This window comes from Hydra vulgaris, chromosome 12, assembly GCF_038396675.1.
Source record: "Hydra vulgaris chromosome 12, alternate assembly HydraT2T_AEP".
Lineage (NCBI taxonomy): Eukaryota > Metazoa > Cnidaria > Hydrozoa > Anthoathecata > Hydridae > Hydra > Hydra vulgaris.
Window position 1 is genome coordinate 27,300,770 of NC_088931.1, and position 14,715 is coordinate 27,315,484.

At 27.4% G+C, this 14,715-nt stretch overlaps 1 protein-coding gene across 3 annotated transcripts in view; it reads right to left on the bottom strand.

The window, feature by feature from the left end:
• Nucleotides 1-2,085: 2,085 nt before the first annotated feature.
• LOC100208544 (prosaposin) overlaps nucleotides 2,086-14,715 on the bottom strand; it is a 74,671-nt gene continuing 62,041 nt past the window's right edge. For all 3 annotated transcript variants that reach the window (XM_065812765.1, XM_065812767.1, XM_065812766.1), the window contains 9 exons: nucleotides 13,459-13,616; nucleotides 13,257-13,337; nucleotides 7,420-7,453; nucleotides 6,123-6,277; nucleotides 5,888-5,968; nucleotides 5,723-5,789; nucleotides 5,462-5,616; nucleotides 5,285-5,365; nucleotides 2,086-2,202 (listed from right to left, as the gene is read on the bottom strand). In XM_065812765.1, coding sequence (XP_065668837.1) covers nucleotides 2,185-2,202; nucleotides 5,285-5,365; nucleotides 5,462-5,616; nucleotides 5,723-5,789; nucleotides 5,888-5,968; nucleotides 6,123-6,277; nucleotides 7,420-7,453; nucleotides 13,257-13,337; nucleotides 13,459-13,616 — 830 coding nt within the window. In that variant the 3' untranslated portion in view covers nucleotides 2,086-2,184. The remainder of the gene's footprint in view (nucleotides 2,203-5,284; nucleotides 5,366-5,461; nucleotides 5,617-5,722; nucleotides 5,790-5,887; nucleotides 5,969-6,122; nucleotides 6,278-7,419; nucleotides 7,454-13,256; nucleotides 13,338-13,458; nucleotides 13,617-14,715) is intronic.

Below are 14,715 nucleotides of genomic sequence, written 5' to 3' on the forward strand. Positions count from 1 at the left end.
TCAATATGAGATGTATCAAACAGGAGTCTTTTCTTCTGGTTTTTTAGTGAAATCAGCGGTTTCTTTGCAGCACGTCGTCTGATTGTTCGGTCCGATACAGGCAGCTCTAATTGCTTTTGTATCTCGACTGATGATATCCAGGGATCCTTCTTGACGGATCTGAAGATCATAGAATCCTTTCTAGAAGTGGTGGAACGCGGTCTTCCACCTTTGTTATCTGCTGCCAACTTCCCCGTAGAACGATATTTGGAACATAGTCTTGATACGGTCCATTTTTTCACGCGATATTTATCACAAATACTTTTTTGTGACATTCCACTTACGTAATCGCCAATAATTTTCTTTCTTAGTTCCAATCCAAGAATGTCGGGAGCCATTTTTGCACTTGAAGTCATAAAAATAATAAAAATAAATAATCACGCTTCTCAAGGCTTACCGTGTTACATTTACCTTGTGATGATACAATAATGCTCTGTGGAACACAACGTCTTGGTTGGATGTGGACTGTATTGATGTAATAAAACACTTGTTGTATTTCACTTCTTGTATTGATGTTCTTCGATAAAACACTTTGATAAAACTCACCTCGATAAACTGTCTTGATAATACTGACTAATTGACTTCCATATACTGTCTGAATTACATGTCGATTTACATGTCTCTTATATAGTAAAATGAACCTGTTCTGGAAGATTCTAGATGCTTCTTTTTGATGCTTCTAGATGTTTCTGGATATTTCTGGATGCTACTGAATGCTTCCAGATGCTTCTTCTGGAAACTTCTGCATGCTTTCGGAAACTTCCTTTAATTATTAAAAAACTTCCGTGACGTTTACACGGACCAGACTTAAGAAAATGAAACGAACCAAAAAAGTTGCACTTGTTTTGTCCGCTGCAAAATTGCACTTGTCAACGAAATTCTGCCTGTGTGCTGTCACCTGATTGCTCATGTCATGGCATGCTCTGACTCCAGATTCCTGAACTATATATATATATATATATATATATATATATATATATATATATATATATATATATATATATATGTATATATATATATATATATATATATATATATATATATATATATATGTGTCTCTCTCTCTCTCTCTATATATATATATAGAAACTTTAGATAATTGCCTTTTTCCCCTCAATCGATATAAATATATATATATATATATATATATATATATATATATATATATATATATATATATATATATATATATATATATATATATATATATATATAATACCATATATCAACTAGATGGTGCATCGCGCCATGCATCAAAAATATGCAAACAATCGTTTGAAAACAACCAATTTTTAATAATATTGTGGCCTGCTAACAGCCCTGACTTTATTTGAATGGAAAATTTATGGTCGTGATTAGATCATCATTTTGGAAAAATTGAAATTTTAAATGTAGAGCAACTAAAAATTGAAATAAGGAAATTGTCTGATAATGTGTGCTTGATAATGTGTCTAAAGAAATACCTCAAAATCTTGTAAACTAAATGCCAAAGAGTAAACCAATGCTTACTAGAAAAAAGTTCGACAAAATATTGAAATTTTTTTTTATGGTTTTTTTTTGGTAAATTGTTGTTTATATATATTATTTGAAACATATCCTCAACTTTCGGCCAACCTTTTTTTAAATTAAAATAAAATGTTATTTTTTTATTTTTTGGTATCAAAATCATTATGTTTAGATTTTCATTGATTTCCATAATGCATATAGATTTTACTTATAATATATATATATATATATATATATATATATATATATATATATATATATATATATATATATATATATATATATATATATATATATATATATATATATATATATATATATATATATATATATATATATACATATATATATATATATATATATATATATATATATATATATATATATATATATATATATATATATATATATATATATAATAAAATACAATTTATTTTGAATTTATTTTATTTTGAATTAATGTTTAATGAAAAAAAATAAGTGAGAATTTATGGCCAATGGTGTAGTATGTAAATAATAAGAACGCATAAAAAAAGAAACTTTTTTAAAAATGTTTAAAATATTTTACATTTAATTATATATTAACCATAAAAAGTATAAAAACAAATTACAAAAAATATATCCAAATTCTTCGAAATTTTAACAAAGCTTTAGGATCTAAATAAACAATAAATTGTAATTAAAATTTTTCTTTGTGTGTGTGTGTGTGTGTGTGTGTGTGTGTGTGTGTGTGTGTGTGTGTGTGTTTATAAATTATACAGATTTATATTATTGTAAAAATTTAAGGAAGGAATAATTGAAAACAAAATAAAATAAAAATAAAAACAATCTCATCCTCTATTTTGAATTTATCTGTTTTGAAAAATCATATTAGCAGCTCATTAAAATCCCCTTCGCCTCTATTTTAAATTTCTACAAAAATATGAGGCGCCCCACAGAAAAAAGTACCAAGTCTTATTTCTAGTCACGGAGATAATTTACATAATAGTTAGTCAGGTCAAAAAATTCAAAAATGAGATTTTTTTATAGTTTGATCATATTACAATACTTACCAAGTGTCTTTATGTAAAATTTTCATTTTTGATAGTTATAAAAAAGCAGTTTTAAAAAAATATGAAAAAGGTATCAACTCTTCATCCAAACTGTTGTGAAAATTTTTCTCCTCTAGAAGTATTGTTCTTGTTGATTATTTTTTCTGTTGTATTATTTAAGTTTTGGCGTGCCAGTATATAATTTTTTATTACTTTTGATTGATAAACGTTGAAAATCTTCAGAAGTTATTGAAAATCTAAGTAATTTGTATGTCATTTCTTATTTTTTACACAATGACTTAAATTTTTTATTTTTTTCATGTTTTTTTATATGACGACCAAAATTGTTATTAAAGCTTTTTGTTATGTTATTAATGTAGTACCAACAATTATTAATTGACAATTCAAAATTATAAAAAAAACTTTTAAATTTGCTTGTCTTTCTCAAAAAGGCAATTGACAACAATATCTCTCCGTTCACTTAATTCACAGTTATTTGAAAATGAAGATAAGAAAAAATAATTTTTTTTTTTTAATCTGGCTGAGGATGTCATCAAGGAGTAAAAATAAAAACTGTATGTTGTGCTTCTCACATTCAGAATTATGCAAATACAGTCTACAATATTTTGAGATTAATGGGATGATTGAACATGAAGACAAACTGAATGACAATATTGTTGTACAGTTAAGTGCTCTGCTTCACAAAAGTGAAAGGTTAATGTGTTGTAATTGATATGAAGATCATAATGAACATAGATCAAAAACACTGATAGACTATCGGTTCCATGGATACAAGATATGTTTCAAATCATTCCTGTTTTTGCACGGAAGTCACAGAACTTGATGACTTGTCTACTATGTAGACGAGTCATCTAGTTCGCAATTGCTACTTGTAGACATGGCAATATTGGAAGACAACCTAAAACAATTTGTACAAAAGAAGATGCAGTTGTTCAATGTATAATAAATTATGCAGAAAACAATGCATTTATTCTACCTTGAAAAACTAGACGAATAAGAGATCGCCAGATGATGCTTCTGATGATGTATCACAGAAGACAAAAAAAGGCATACATGAAAAATATAAATCCGCATGTGAAATATATGCAATGCGTTTGCTGCAAACTTTCAGAATAACATGATAAAAATGTCTGAAATGAAATAATCTAGAAGTAGAAACCAAACAACTGTATAACTGAGATGCTGACACATCCATGCATAGGGCAAAATAAAAACAATATTGTAATGCAGTCATGGAGAGCAGCTGTTAGTTTAAACCAAAAAATATCATGCTCCCACAAAAATCTCTTCAGATACAGAATTTGGGATTCTAAAATCCAAGTTTCAGCAAAGTAAAGTAGCTTTGGTTAAGCTACTTTACTTTGCTGAAATTTGGATAATAAGTTAATACTCAAATTTCAAAATTGAATAAAATTGGACACCATTGGTGACAAGAATGGCACAATTTTTGTGCCAACATGATTGGCAAGAATAGCTTTTATCCAATTTCAAAACAACCTAAGCTCAAGCAATAGCACTCTATCACATTTCAACTCAATAAACCTTGAGTAATTACTTGCAAGATCAATTCGTACATGGCAGAGGTTGAATTCCAAATATGGCAACACAAAGTTATCTCAGAAATAACCATGCCACAAATATTATAGCCTAAACCTCTCACCAGAAAGACACCTGTATGATAGCATCCAAACTTTTGTTCCAGAACGGCAGAAACATTTTATTTATCCAAAGCCACAAGTTGACAGGATGTTTGCCCAGGTTTTTTATTTTTTAACCTACAATCATTATGAGAACTAAAATACGGATTTATTTGACATAATAGTTAGGCTTTGAACAATCAAAACTTCATTAACTTAAATTATTTTTAATTTTTAAGTGAGAGCAGCAAATGTTTGCAAAACAGTTCAACAATCTAGATTTCTCATTGGTTTGCTTCCAGTTAAAAGAAAGTCATCCACATGTTTTTACTGCAAACAAGTTGGAAATAAATAAAATGCTAAAAACAGTTTGCCCCAAACGAAAAGCAGATACAGAATTTGGTACATTATTATATGGTAATTATAGATATGGTATGGTATATGGTATATGGTAAAATATGGTATATATGGTAATTAAGAGTTAGTACCTTTTTGATTTTTTAAGTTATGTTTTTAATTTTTTATTTTTAAAGAGTTATTGTAATATTTTTAACATGAAACCTTGTACCAGTAATCTAAACTGTATTATGGATTTAAAAACAGAAAATAGCCACTAACTTCCTCATCAAACTGTATATATATATATATATATATATATATATATATATATATATATATATATATATATATATATATATATATATATTATTTTTAAAATTATGCAAACTTTCAACTTTATTTTCTCAAAAACACTTTTCTGATTTGCTGTCCCCCACAAACCGGAAAATTCTTTTTTTGATTGCTTTTCTTTTTATAACACAGGGATGCTTATAACTCCATTTCTAAGACTTTGTTTCTTTCCCTGTGAGGTACCTCATTCCACACTACAAAATAGCACCTCATTGAAATAATTATTTAAACTAGATATGAAATATGAATTTATGGAATTTCATTTTTATGTTGTTTTTTTTTTCATTAAGTTAATAAAGTTAAATATTACAATAAGTAAAAAGAAGTAACTTTAGCAGTTATAAAAAATCTTTTGAATACCTTACAAACTTCAGCTGGTTCCATCTGCTCAACAACGAGTTTTATTAAATCGTCACCATACTCTGTAATTAAGGCATCACACTAAAAATATATAAATTTGCAAAATGTTATTTTTTGTAAAAAGACTAGTTATAACTAGTTCTATTATTAACACATTCTTCAGAAAAAAAAACAAACCTCGTTTGAGAATGCTGATGGCAGCTTTTTACAAAGGACTTGGATCTCCTGTTCAATTTTAGTTTCAACATTTTTTGTTTCTAACTCTTTGTCTAAATAACCCATGGCATATTCACATACGCTGCATGACACACCTTTTACTTCTTGGCGCATGGCTAAATAAGTAATAATAACCAAATTCTTTCAAAACTGAATAATAACCAAAGCTTAGGAATGAAAGGTATTTTTGATAAAACGTTTACTTTAACAAATAATTCTTACAAAGAAAATGTTTTTTTTTGAGCTTTGTAAACTTAGCTGTTATTTTTTCAGTGCATAAACCAAGGGCCTGAAAATTAAATTTTATTAGAGTAAAATAAAATTTTTAAATACAAAAAAAGTTGAAAAAAGAAAAAAAAATTATGATAAAAATAGTTAAAAGAATACCTGACAAATTACTGATGGTTTCAATTCTTGGGCAAGCATGCTAATTATCATATCTCCATAACGATCAATAAGTATCTTGCACTTAAGAACACAATTGTGTCAATTAATAAAAAATGATAAAATATGGTGGTCATATGTTCAAAAATATGGTGATAAATAGTGATATATAGTACAACTGAATGAAGAAAAAAAATTGAAACAATAAAGAAAAAGCTCATGATAAAATATTAAATACCTCTCCTGCTACAGCAGATGGAAATTTAGCACACAAATTTTCAACTGCTTGTTTTATTTCAGCTTCTGTTGCATTATCAGTTAGAATGGCATCTAACTTACCCATTGCATATTGGCAAAAATCACAAGTAACGCCATTACTGCTATCATGATTAACTGTAAGTAAAAAAAATTAAAAAAAAATTTATTACAAGAAATGCAAAAAAATTTTTTTGTGAGTGCTTAAATAAAATATGAGTTAACAGTATAAATGTATAAATTTACATTTAACAACATTTCTTCCTTTTTCCAACACTGGGGTATAATCTTGCATAATCAAAGGAATCCATTTTTTTTTTAAAATAATATTGGCATAAATGATTGTTTTCCTAAAACCAATCCAGTGGTAATGGCTTTTAGGAAAAAAGGTGGTAATCTTGATGATTATACAAAGCTGAGCCAGTGCAGCGCTGAATTAGTTAAAAAAATTTAATAAGACCAGGTAAATTATTAATTTGACTGTTTTATTGTTAAATTCCATCAAACATAGCATAAACATGCCCCAGGCCACATAGTGCAGTAATAAACATAAAGGTTATATATATATTTTACCTATATAATATTGTCATTTTTGTTTATTTTACTTATAATGGAAAGGTAAAGATTATGGTAAGAAAAAGTAATTAAAGAATTGAGGTTTTAAAAAATTTATTCATAATGTGTAAGCAATCATTTGCTAATGATTAATAAATAGTTAGTGTGAAAAGCCAAAGAAATCGATGACAAGAAAACGCTTGCCTGAAGAATTTTTTCAAAAACAGAATATTTCATAAGTGTCAGGGTGTTGTTAATTATTTTAAATGAAACCTTTATCAATTGTCAGAGAAAGTTGTTAGACTCAAGATGAGATATTAGAAGGTTTGCTAATAAAAAATTCAAAGACTTTTCTATTAAAAGTAAAAACACTGATAGGTCAGAGAGGTCTTTGTAATTTCTAGAGTTTTTAAAAGTTAGAATGACAGATGGTAACTTTCAAAAGAAGGAAAACAAAATTCAGTTAAGCATTAAATAGTTTATTGAGTGTAACTATGTGTTTCATTAAAATATAATTTTCATCAACATGCGTCTGCTAACAGAGACATGTTAATGAGAATAATATTTTAATACAACACCTTTGCTAATTTACTAAATTATTAGACAATTTTTAATACCGCAGTTATTTCTTAATACTACAATAATAGTTGCATATTATTGATAATACTAAATAATCTTTTAAAAAAATGAAATTATTATGAAAAAAAATGAAATAATAAAAATACCGTTTTTTATTTTTGAAGCACACAAACCAAGTAGCTAAACACAAAACAACTTTCTATAATATTAGCAAAATACAAATCTAAAACCTGAATATATTTTTTGTATACTATTAAAAAAAAAAAAAAATTGTATATATATATATATATATATATATATATATATATATATATATATATATAAACAATTTTTATATATATATATATATATATATATATATATATATATATATATATATATATATATATATATATATATATATATATATATATATATATACAGTAGTGGCCAAAAAATTAAGGCACATCATAAAAATTAACTCAAAATTTGCAGTGTAAATTTTTATTGAATAAACACAATAGAAAATGTAAAACAAATGAAAAAAAATAGATAAAAATTATCAAATATTGTTAATATTCAATAAAATAATAGTTATAGCACCAAATTATAGCAATAGTACAGTTTAAATGACTTGAATGTTATAATTTAATACTTTGTCGGATGTCCCTTATTAACAAGCACAGCTTGTATTCTTCTTAAGATTCCATGTACTAATGTTTTACAAAATTCTCGAGTGATTTCATTAGTCCACACTTCTTTAACTTTTTGAAGATGTCCTTCAGATTTTGGCTGATGTGCTGCAACTTTCTGCTTCATTATATTCCAGCAGTTCTCGATAACATTAAGATCGAGTGAACTTAATTCAATTTTATCATCAGTAAACCACTTCTTAACTGTTTTAGCTGTATGACAAGGTGCTGAATCTTGCTGGAAAATGCTGGTTTTAGTAATTTCCATGTGCAGTTTCACTTTATCTTTCAATACACTTAGATACTTTTGTGCATTGACTTTTTCACCTTTTTTAAAGATGTGCGACCCGCATCGGTCTTGCGCTGTGATTGCTCCCCATACCATGACTAAAGGAGGATGTTTTACTGTTTTTATGGTATACTTTGGATTCAGGCGTTCTCCCATAGGTCTTCTAACATAATTATAGCCTGTGCTTCTAATCTGTTGAAACGTACTTTCGTCTGTAAACATTACGCGTTCCCACCATTCCGGTGTCTTGTCTTTTAAACTCTTACAAAATTTAATCCTAGCTTGAAATTGAGATGGAGTTAATAAAGGTTTTTTAGCTGGTCTTCTTGCAACTAGACCAAAGTCATAGCACAACCTTCTTCTAATTGTTCTCGAACTAATAGTAAGTCCTCTTTCAATAGCAAGTTGTGATAACCTTGCAGATGTTGTGTGGGGCTCACTATTAACAACATTCTTTAAAAAACGGTCTTCTCGTGATGTACTCACACATTTTCTACAATAATTTTTGCAATTTGAATAGTCTTGAACACACGTAAAGCATTTTGCACGGCACATCTTGATATTTTTAATTGTTTTGCTATACTACTTTGAGAATAGCCCTCCGAAAATAGTGCATTTATTTTACCTTTAACAAAGTTATTAATATCACGGTTTTTACCCATAATATCACAACTATGGCAACCTGACGGTGTAAAATAAATCAAAATATCTTCAAAAATCAAAATATAATAAAAAAATTATTTGTATCAAAGGTAATAATGCCATAAATAAACAATAAGTTAAAAAAGTTTAAAAAGCGTAACCTGCTTTAATTTTTTGGCCACTACTGTGTATATATATATATATATATATATATATATATATATATATATATATATATATATATATATATATATATATATATATATATATATATATATATATATATATATATATATATATATATATATATATATATATATATATATATATATATACAGTGAGCAAAAAAATTAATCATGCACCATAGTAAAAACTTTTTAAAACTGAATTTAAACTAAATTAAGATAAAATTTATGATTTTTATATTAAATAATTAAAATTTATATATGAATTTATCGAAAAAGGAACTAAAAAATTTCAAAATAATAATATAAGATACGAAAAATTGCAAAAGAAATAAAAAATGCATAATTTAAAAAATTAAATTAAATTAAAAATAAAGAAAATTAATATAAAATTAATAACATGTAGGTCCACCATTTGATTGAATGACGGTAAACAACGTCTACGCATTGAATTTACCAAGTTTCTGGTAATATCTGACCCAATTTCCGACCAAAAACTCGAAATTAAGTTTTTCAGATCGGCTTTCTTCGAAATTCGCCGATCTTTTAATTTTTTCTCGACGTGAGCCCAAAGATGCTTGATTGGGTTGAGGTCTGGTGATTGAGCAACTTATTCAAGCATCTTGAACCCTGAAACTTTTAAATATTCGACAACCGAACGAGCCGTATGCTTAGGATCATTGTTGTGTTGAAAGATAAAATTATCTTTCAACCCGACAATTTCTGCAGATGAACTTAAATTATCTTGCAAAATTGATTTATATAAATATAGATCCATTCTCTGATCAATAAACACCAATTTCCTCCGCTCGCTGTCATACATCCCCAGACCATAATATTACCGCCACCGTGTTTAACTGTGGCATTCAAACACTTCAATTGAAGCTCTCCTCCTGGCTTCCTCCATATCTTTACAGCTCCATCAGAGCCAAATAAATTGAATTTCGACTCATCAGACCAAATGACTGAGTCCCAGAACTTTTGTGGCTTCCCAGTGGGCACAGTACGTTTTTAAAACGTTCTTTGGACGTTTTTACTAGATTTAAACCTTATAAAAACGTTTTAAAAACGTACCGTGCGCACTGGGTTATCCACGTACTTTTTTGCCCATTCGAGTCGCTTTTTTCTATTGATTGGGCTTATGTACGGCTTGTTGCGTGGTGTTCGTCCATGTAAATTCGCTTCATGCAAGCAATTTCTAATTGTTTGCGGTGTGAGAGACAATCCAAAACTCTCCTCCAACTCTTTTGCTGCTGCTGCTGTTGAAGATCTTGGATTAATTTCGAATCTTTTGATCAAAGATCGATCTTGACGCGCTGTAGTCTTTCGTTTGCATCCTCTTCCAGGTTGATTTTCGAGGTTTCCAACTTTTTAAAACTTTTCCTTGATGGATTGAACGGTTGCAGGCGATATACATAGCGTTTTAGCTATTGATCTTTGGCTTTGGCCATCTTGCCATAACGCAATTACTCGTGCACGAAGTCCAATCTAATGAGATGTGTAGCTTCTTTTAGATTTTAGATTTTCAATGCTGGTCATTGCTGTAAAGTTTATTAATATAAATATATAGTTTAAATTAATATAAATAAATAATATAATTAAATATAATATAATTTTTGATACTTACCATTTGAATTTTCTTGTTGCATGATTAATTTTTTTGTCAGGAATTTTCAATAAAGTTAGTTCTTTATTTTTTTAAATATAACAAATTCAAATTTTTTATTTTCAAACATATGATTTTTAATGTATTTTTTAAGCGCTATCTTTTGGTGAAATTAGTTTTTCAAAAAAGTTTATACTTTTTGAGAAAAATGCATTTTTATTAATTTCTATTGGCTGCATGATTAATTTTTTTGCTCACTGTATATATTAGGGTGATAACTTTTTTAAAATCTTGTATGACCATAGTGCCACACAATGAGTTATAGACTAAAAATAAAAGATATCTTAATTATAATTAAAAAAAAATTAAAAAACTACCCCCGTAAACCAAAAAAAAGTTTTTAATGATTTTAGGCCTTTTCAAAATAAAGTTATGTATTTCTTATTAATTCTAGATTGGAAAACCAGATATTCATTTATTTACAGGTATTAAAATTACATTCTGGTTGCAGTTGCTGCCGCTGTTTTGACAATGCCAATTCTAGATGGAATTCAAGAGGAATTCTAATTCTAGAATTCCTCTTGAATTCCATCTAGCATTACTAATATTTGGAAGAGCCTTAAAATTTATTTTGGCAAAATCTTTTTTTCCCACATAATATTTGTAATGATACCCTAGCTCACACAAAAACTGCCATACCACTGCTGGTATGGTGATGATTGATGTTGAATGCTTCAAATTTTTAACCAAGACAATTTTATATAAGTTCACCAACTAAAAATAATTTATATTTGGTGACAATGTTTTGCCTCCAAAAATTTCATCTATGACATGCTTCAAAAACAAATCTAACACATGATGCTGGCAACCAATAAATTGTAGAACTTCCAAATTCCAGGTTATAAATTCTTTTTTAAAATATGCTACAACACCACCTTTTGCTCCAGTATTTGTGTTTGTTGTGCCAAATAATCACTTTTATTACTTCCCATATGTCAAATTCATTTAACAAATTAATCGATGCTGAAACAATTGTTTTGGCTTTGCCATCCTCTTAAACCAAGGCAATTTCTTCAATTACAAAATGCATTTCTTTCTGTTTAATCTTCTTGCCATCAAAATGTAGTGCCCTTAAAGATTTTTTTATAATTTTCTTTAATGATTCTATCAGCTTCTTTCATAACTGCTTTGTTAATACCTGTTGTGTTGGAATTGTAAATACCTGTTGTGTTGGAATTGCAATATTATTACCTTCTTCTGACAATTGATGACTTTTTTGCTCTGGTGTGTAACTTTACATTTACTAAAGAAACAGCTGAAGCTTTTCTTTTTCTTTTAGGTCTACTGAAATAGCTAGATGGGGCAAAATCATCATTAGTCTCTCTCTTTCACTTTTTACAGAGTTAGTATTTTCTATTTGATGCATAGTTTTGCTGATAACAGCTGCTTTATTTTTGATACATTTAGATGAATGAGTTGGAACAATTTTAGAAGTAACATATCTTACTTTACCATTACTTTTAAATTGGGCTTTGTAAAACGTTTTTTTCTTATTACTCAGCTATATACCCTTTTTATTTTTAGAATTAAATAATATTTCATTATAATAGTTGATACTAACTATCTGTGCCTTATAATCTCTGTGGTATTTATTCATTAAATTTTCAACTTTTTTGAAATTAATTTTTCTGTCATTGCTGAAAAATTCAGTTTGGTCCATAATGAAATTAATTCACAGGCGATAACTTTGCATCTTCCAAATACAGATTTCTCTTAAGAGGCCAAATAAGTGAGCCTCCCTAAAACAACTAGTGCATTTGTAATTCTAATAAGCTTGTCAAGTGGTTCTACAATTTTTTTTTATTTTTGTTCTTTTTGCCTTTGCCTTCACAAAATGAACTAAATTGCTTTGCCAAGATTTACTTGTTTTTGTTTATGATATCACTGCTTATTTTAAACATATGAAATATTCTTATAAATAATGAAATATTCTTTACAATTTTAAACATAACATTATAAAAAATGTACTTATACAGTAAAAAATAACTTTAGCAATGTTTTGTATAACAAAAGAAAAACTGAAAAATACTGAATTAAGTGATATGAAAAGTAAAAGTCTATGGGGGACATCTTTAAAACCAATTATCAGCCTCAAATATATATCATATATACTAGGGTGTGTGTGTGTGTGTGTGTGTGTGTGTGTGTGTGTGTGTGTGTGTGTGTGTGTGTGTGTGTTTGTTTGTGTATATATATATATATATATATATATATATATATATATATATATATATATATATATATATATATACATACATATATGAAGGGTGCAAAGGGAAAACAAATGATGTCACAGTTTTTTCATTTTGAGAAAACAAAGAAAACAAGTTTTAGAACTTGTAAAAAACTATGTTTATGTTTTTGCAAACTTAGAGGGAATTTAAACTAATTTGCATATTATTAATAATACAGCAGCATACCTATATTATAGTGAAGACAATAACTAAAAAAATCCAAAATCTGACATCACTGGTTTTTACTCTTGCATCCTAAATACATTACAAATATACATTAAAGTTGATTTTCTTACCTTGCAAATGGTGTTTGGATCAGCAAGTTGTATAATCAAATCAACAATCTTATCACTATAAGTATCAACGAATTGATCACACTACAAAAAAAACATTAAAAAAAATGAAATGTCATTTAAAACATGGTCTTTGTAAAATATTTTTTTTGTCAAGGTTACACAAAATAGGAACAATGTTTACAAATAAACAATTTAATAATACCTCTGATTTAACAGAAGATGGAAGTAAACCACACACTTGCTCTAAAGCTTGTTTAATTTCTGCTTTTGATTCATTTCCTTTTAAAATGCTTTCCAATGAACTCATGGCCATTGTGCATAATTCACATGTAACACTGTCAACAGTCTTTTGTTTAATGACTAATATATAATAAAAAAAGTGATATTCCTAAGTTTTCATTTCATCAACAATTAACAATACAACAAACAATAAACTAGTATTATTTAAATTACTATTGTTTGTATTAGATTTTCTAATATTAGTGTAAACATAAAATAAAACTGCTGTGCAAAATAGGCTATTTGATAAAATGAAATAAATATATAATGGGTTGAAAATGTAATATCTTGCAAATACCAATGAAAAATAATACACTTTTTATTATGTAATTTAATATTACTAATAAAAAACTTAATTTCCCTCTATAAAAGATATATTGATGAAATCTTTTTGCATTGAATCAAAATCTGCAAAGCATCTTTAGCTTCACGAATAATATATATCATTCTATCACATTTATTTTTAAACAATTTCAATCCAGCATTACCTTCATGGTTCTTACCATATATAGAAATAAGGCAGATCTTACCATATATAGAAATAAGGCAGATATATAGAAATAAGGCAGATATATAGAAATAAGGCAGATTACCATATACAGAAATAAGGCAGATCATGTGAAAACCACCATCTATATAAAACTTACAGACTATGTGTTTTTTATTTAGCAAATGATATCTATGATAATAACTTACAACAATGAAGGAAGACAAATAAAGTAGATAAAGTCTACATTACCACTTGATAAGAAATGATAAAAATCTGAAAAGCTCATCTTCACTCTCACTGTTATTTTTAAAACAAATTTTATAAAAATCCTATATTGAGGGTGAATGAGGGTGTATTTTTATTTTTCTGATAAATCACAAAATCAACTTTAAAAGACTATTGAAACTTCAAAAGACTATTTAAAAAAAAAAAAAATATCTCTTAAACAAATTTACTCCTAACAAGGCTGCAAGCAACAACTAAGTTGCAAGAAAGCAACCAAACAACATTGTGAGTTGATGAAAAGATAAGAGCTAAAGAGCGAGAAAGTAAAAGAAGAGCTTACAGAAGTAACAGAAAGTAACAGAAAAATTAAAAAACTCTCAGAAAAACTTTTTTAATATAAAGTAACAGTTAAAGTAAAAGAATTCGGCAGAATGACAAGATTGAGTTTTGGTAAAAACAAGTGAA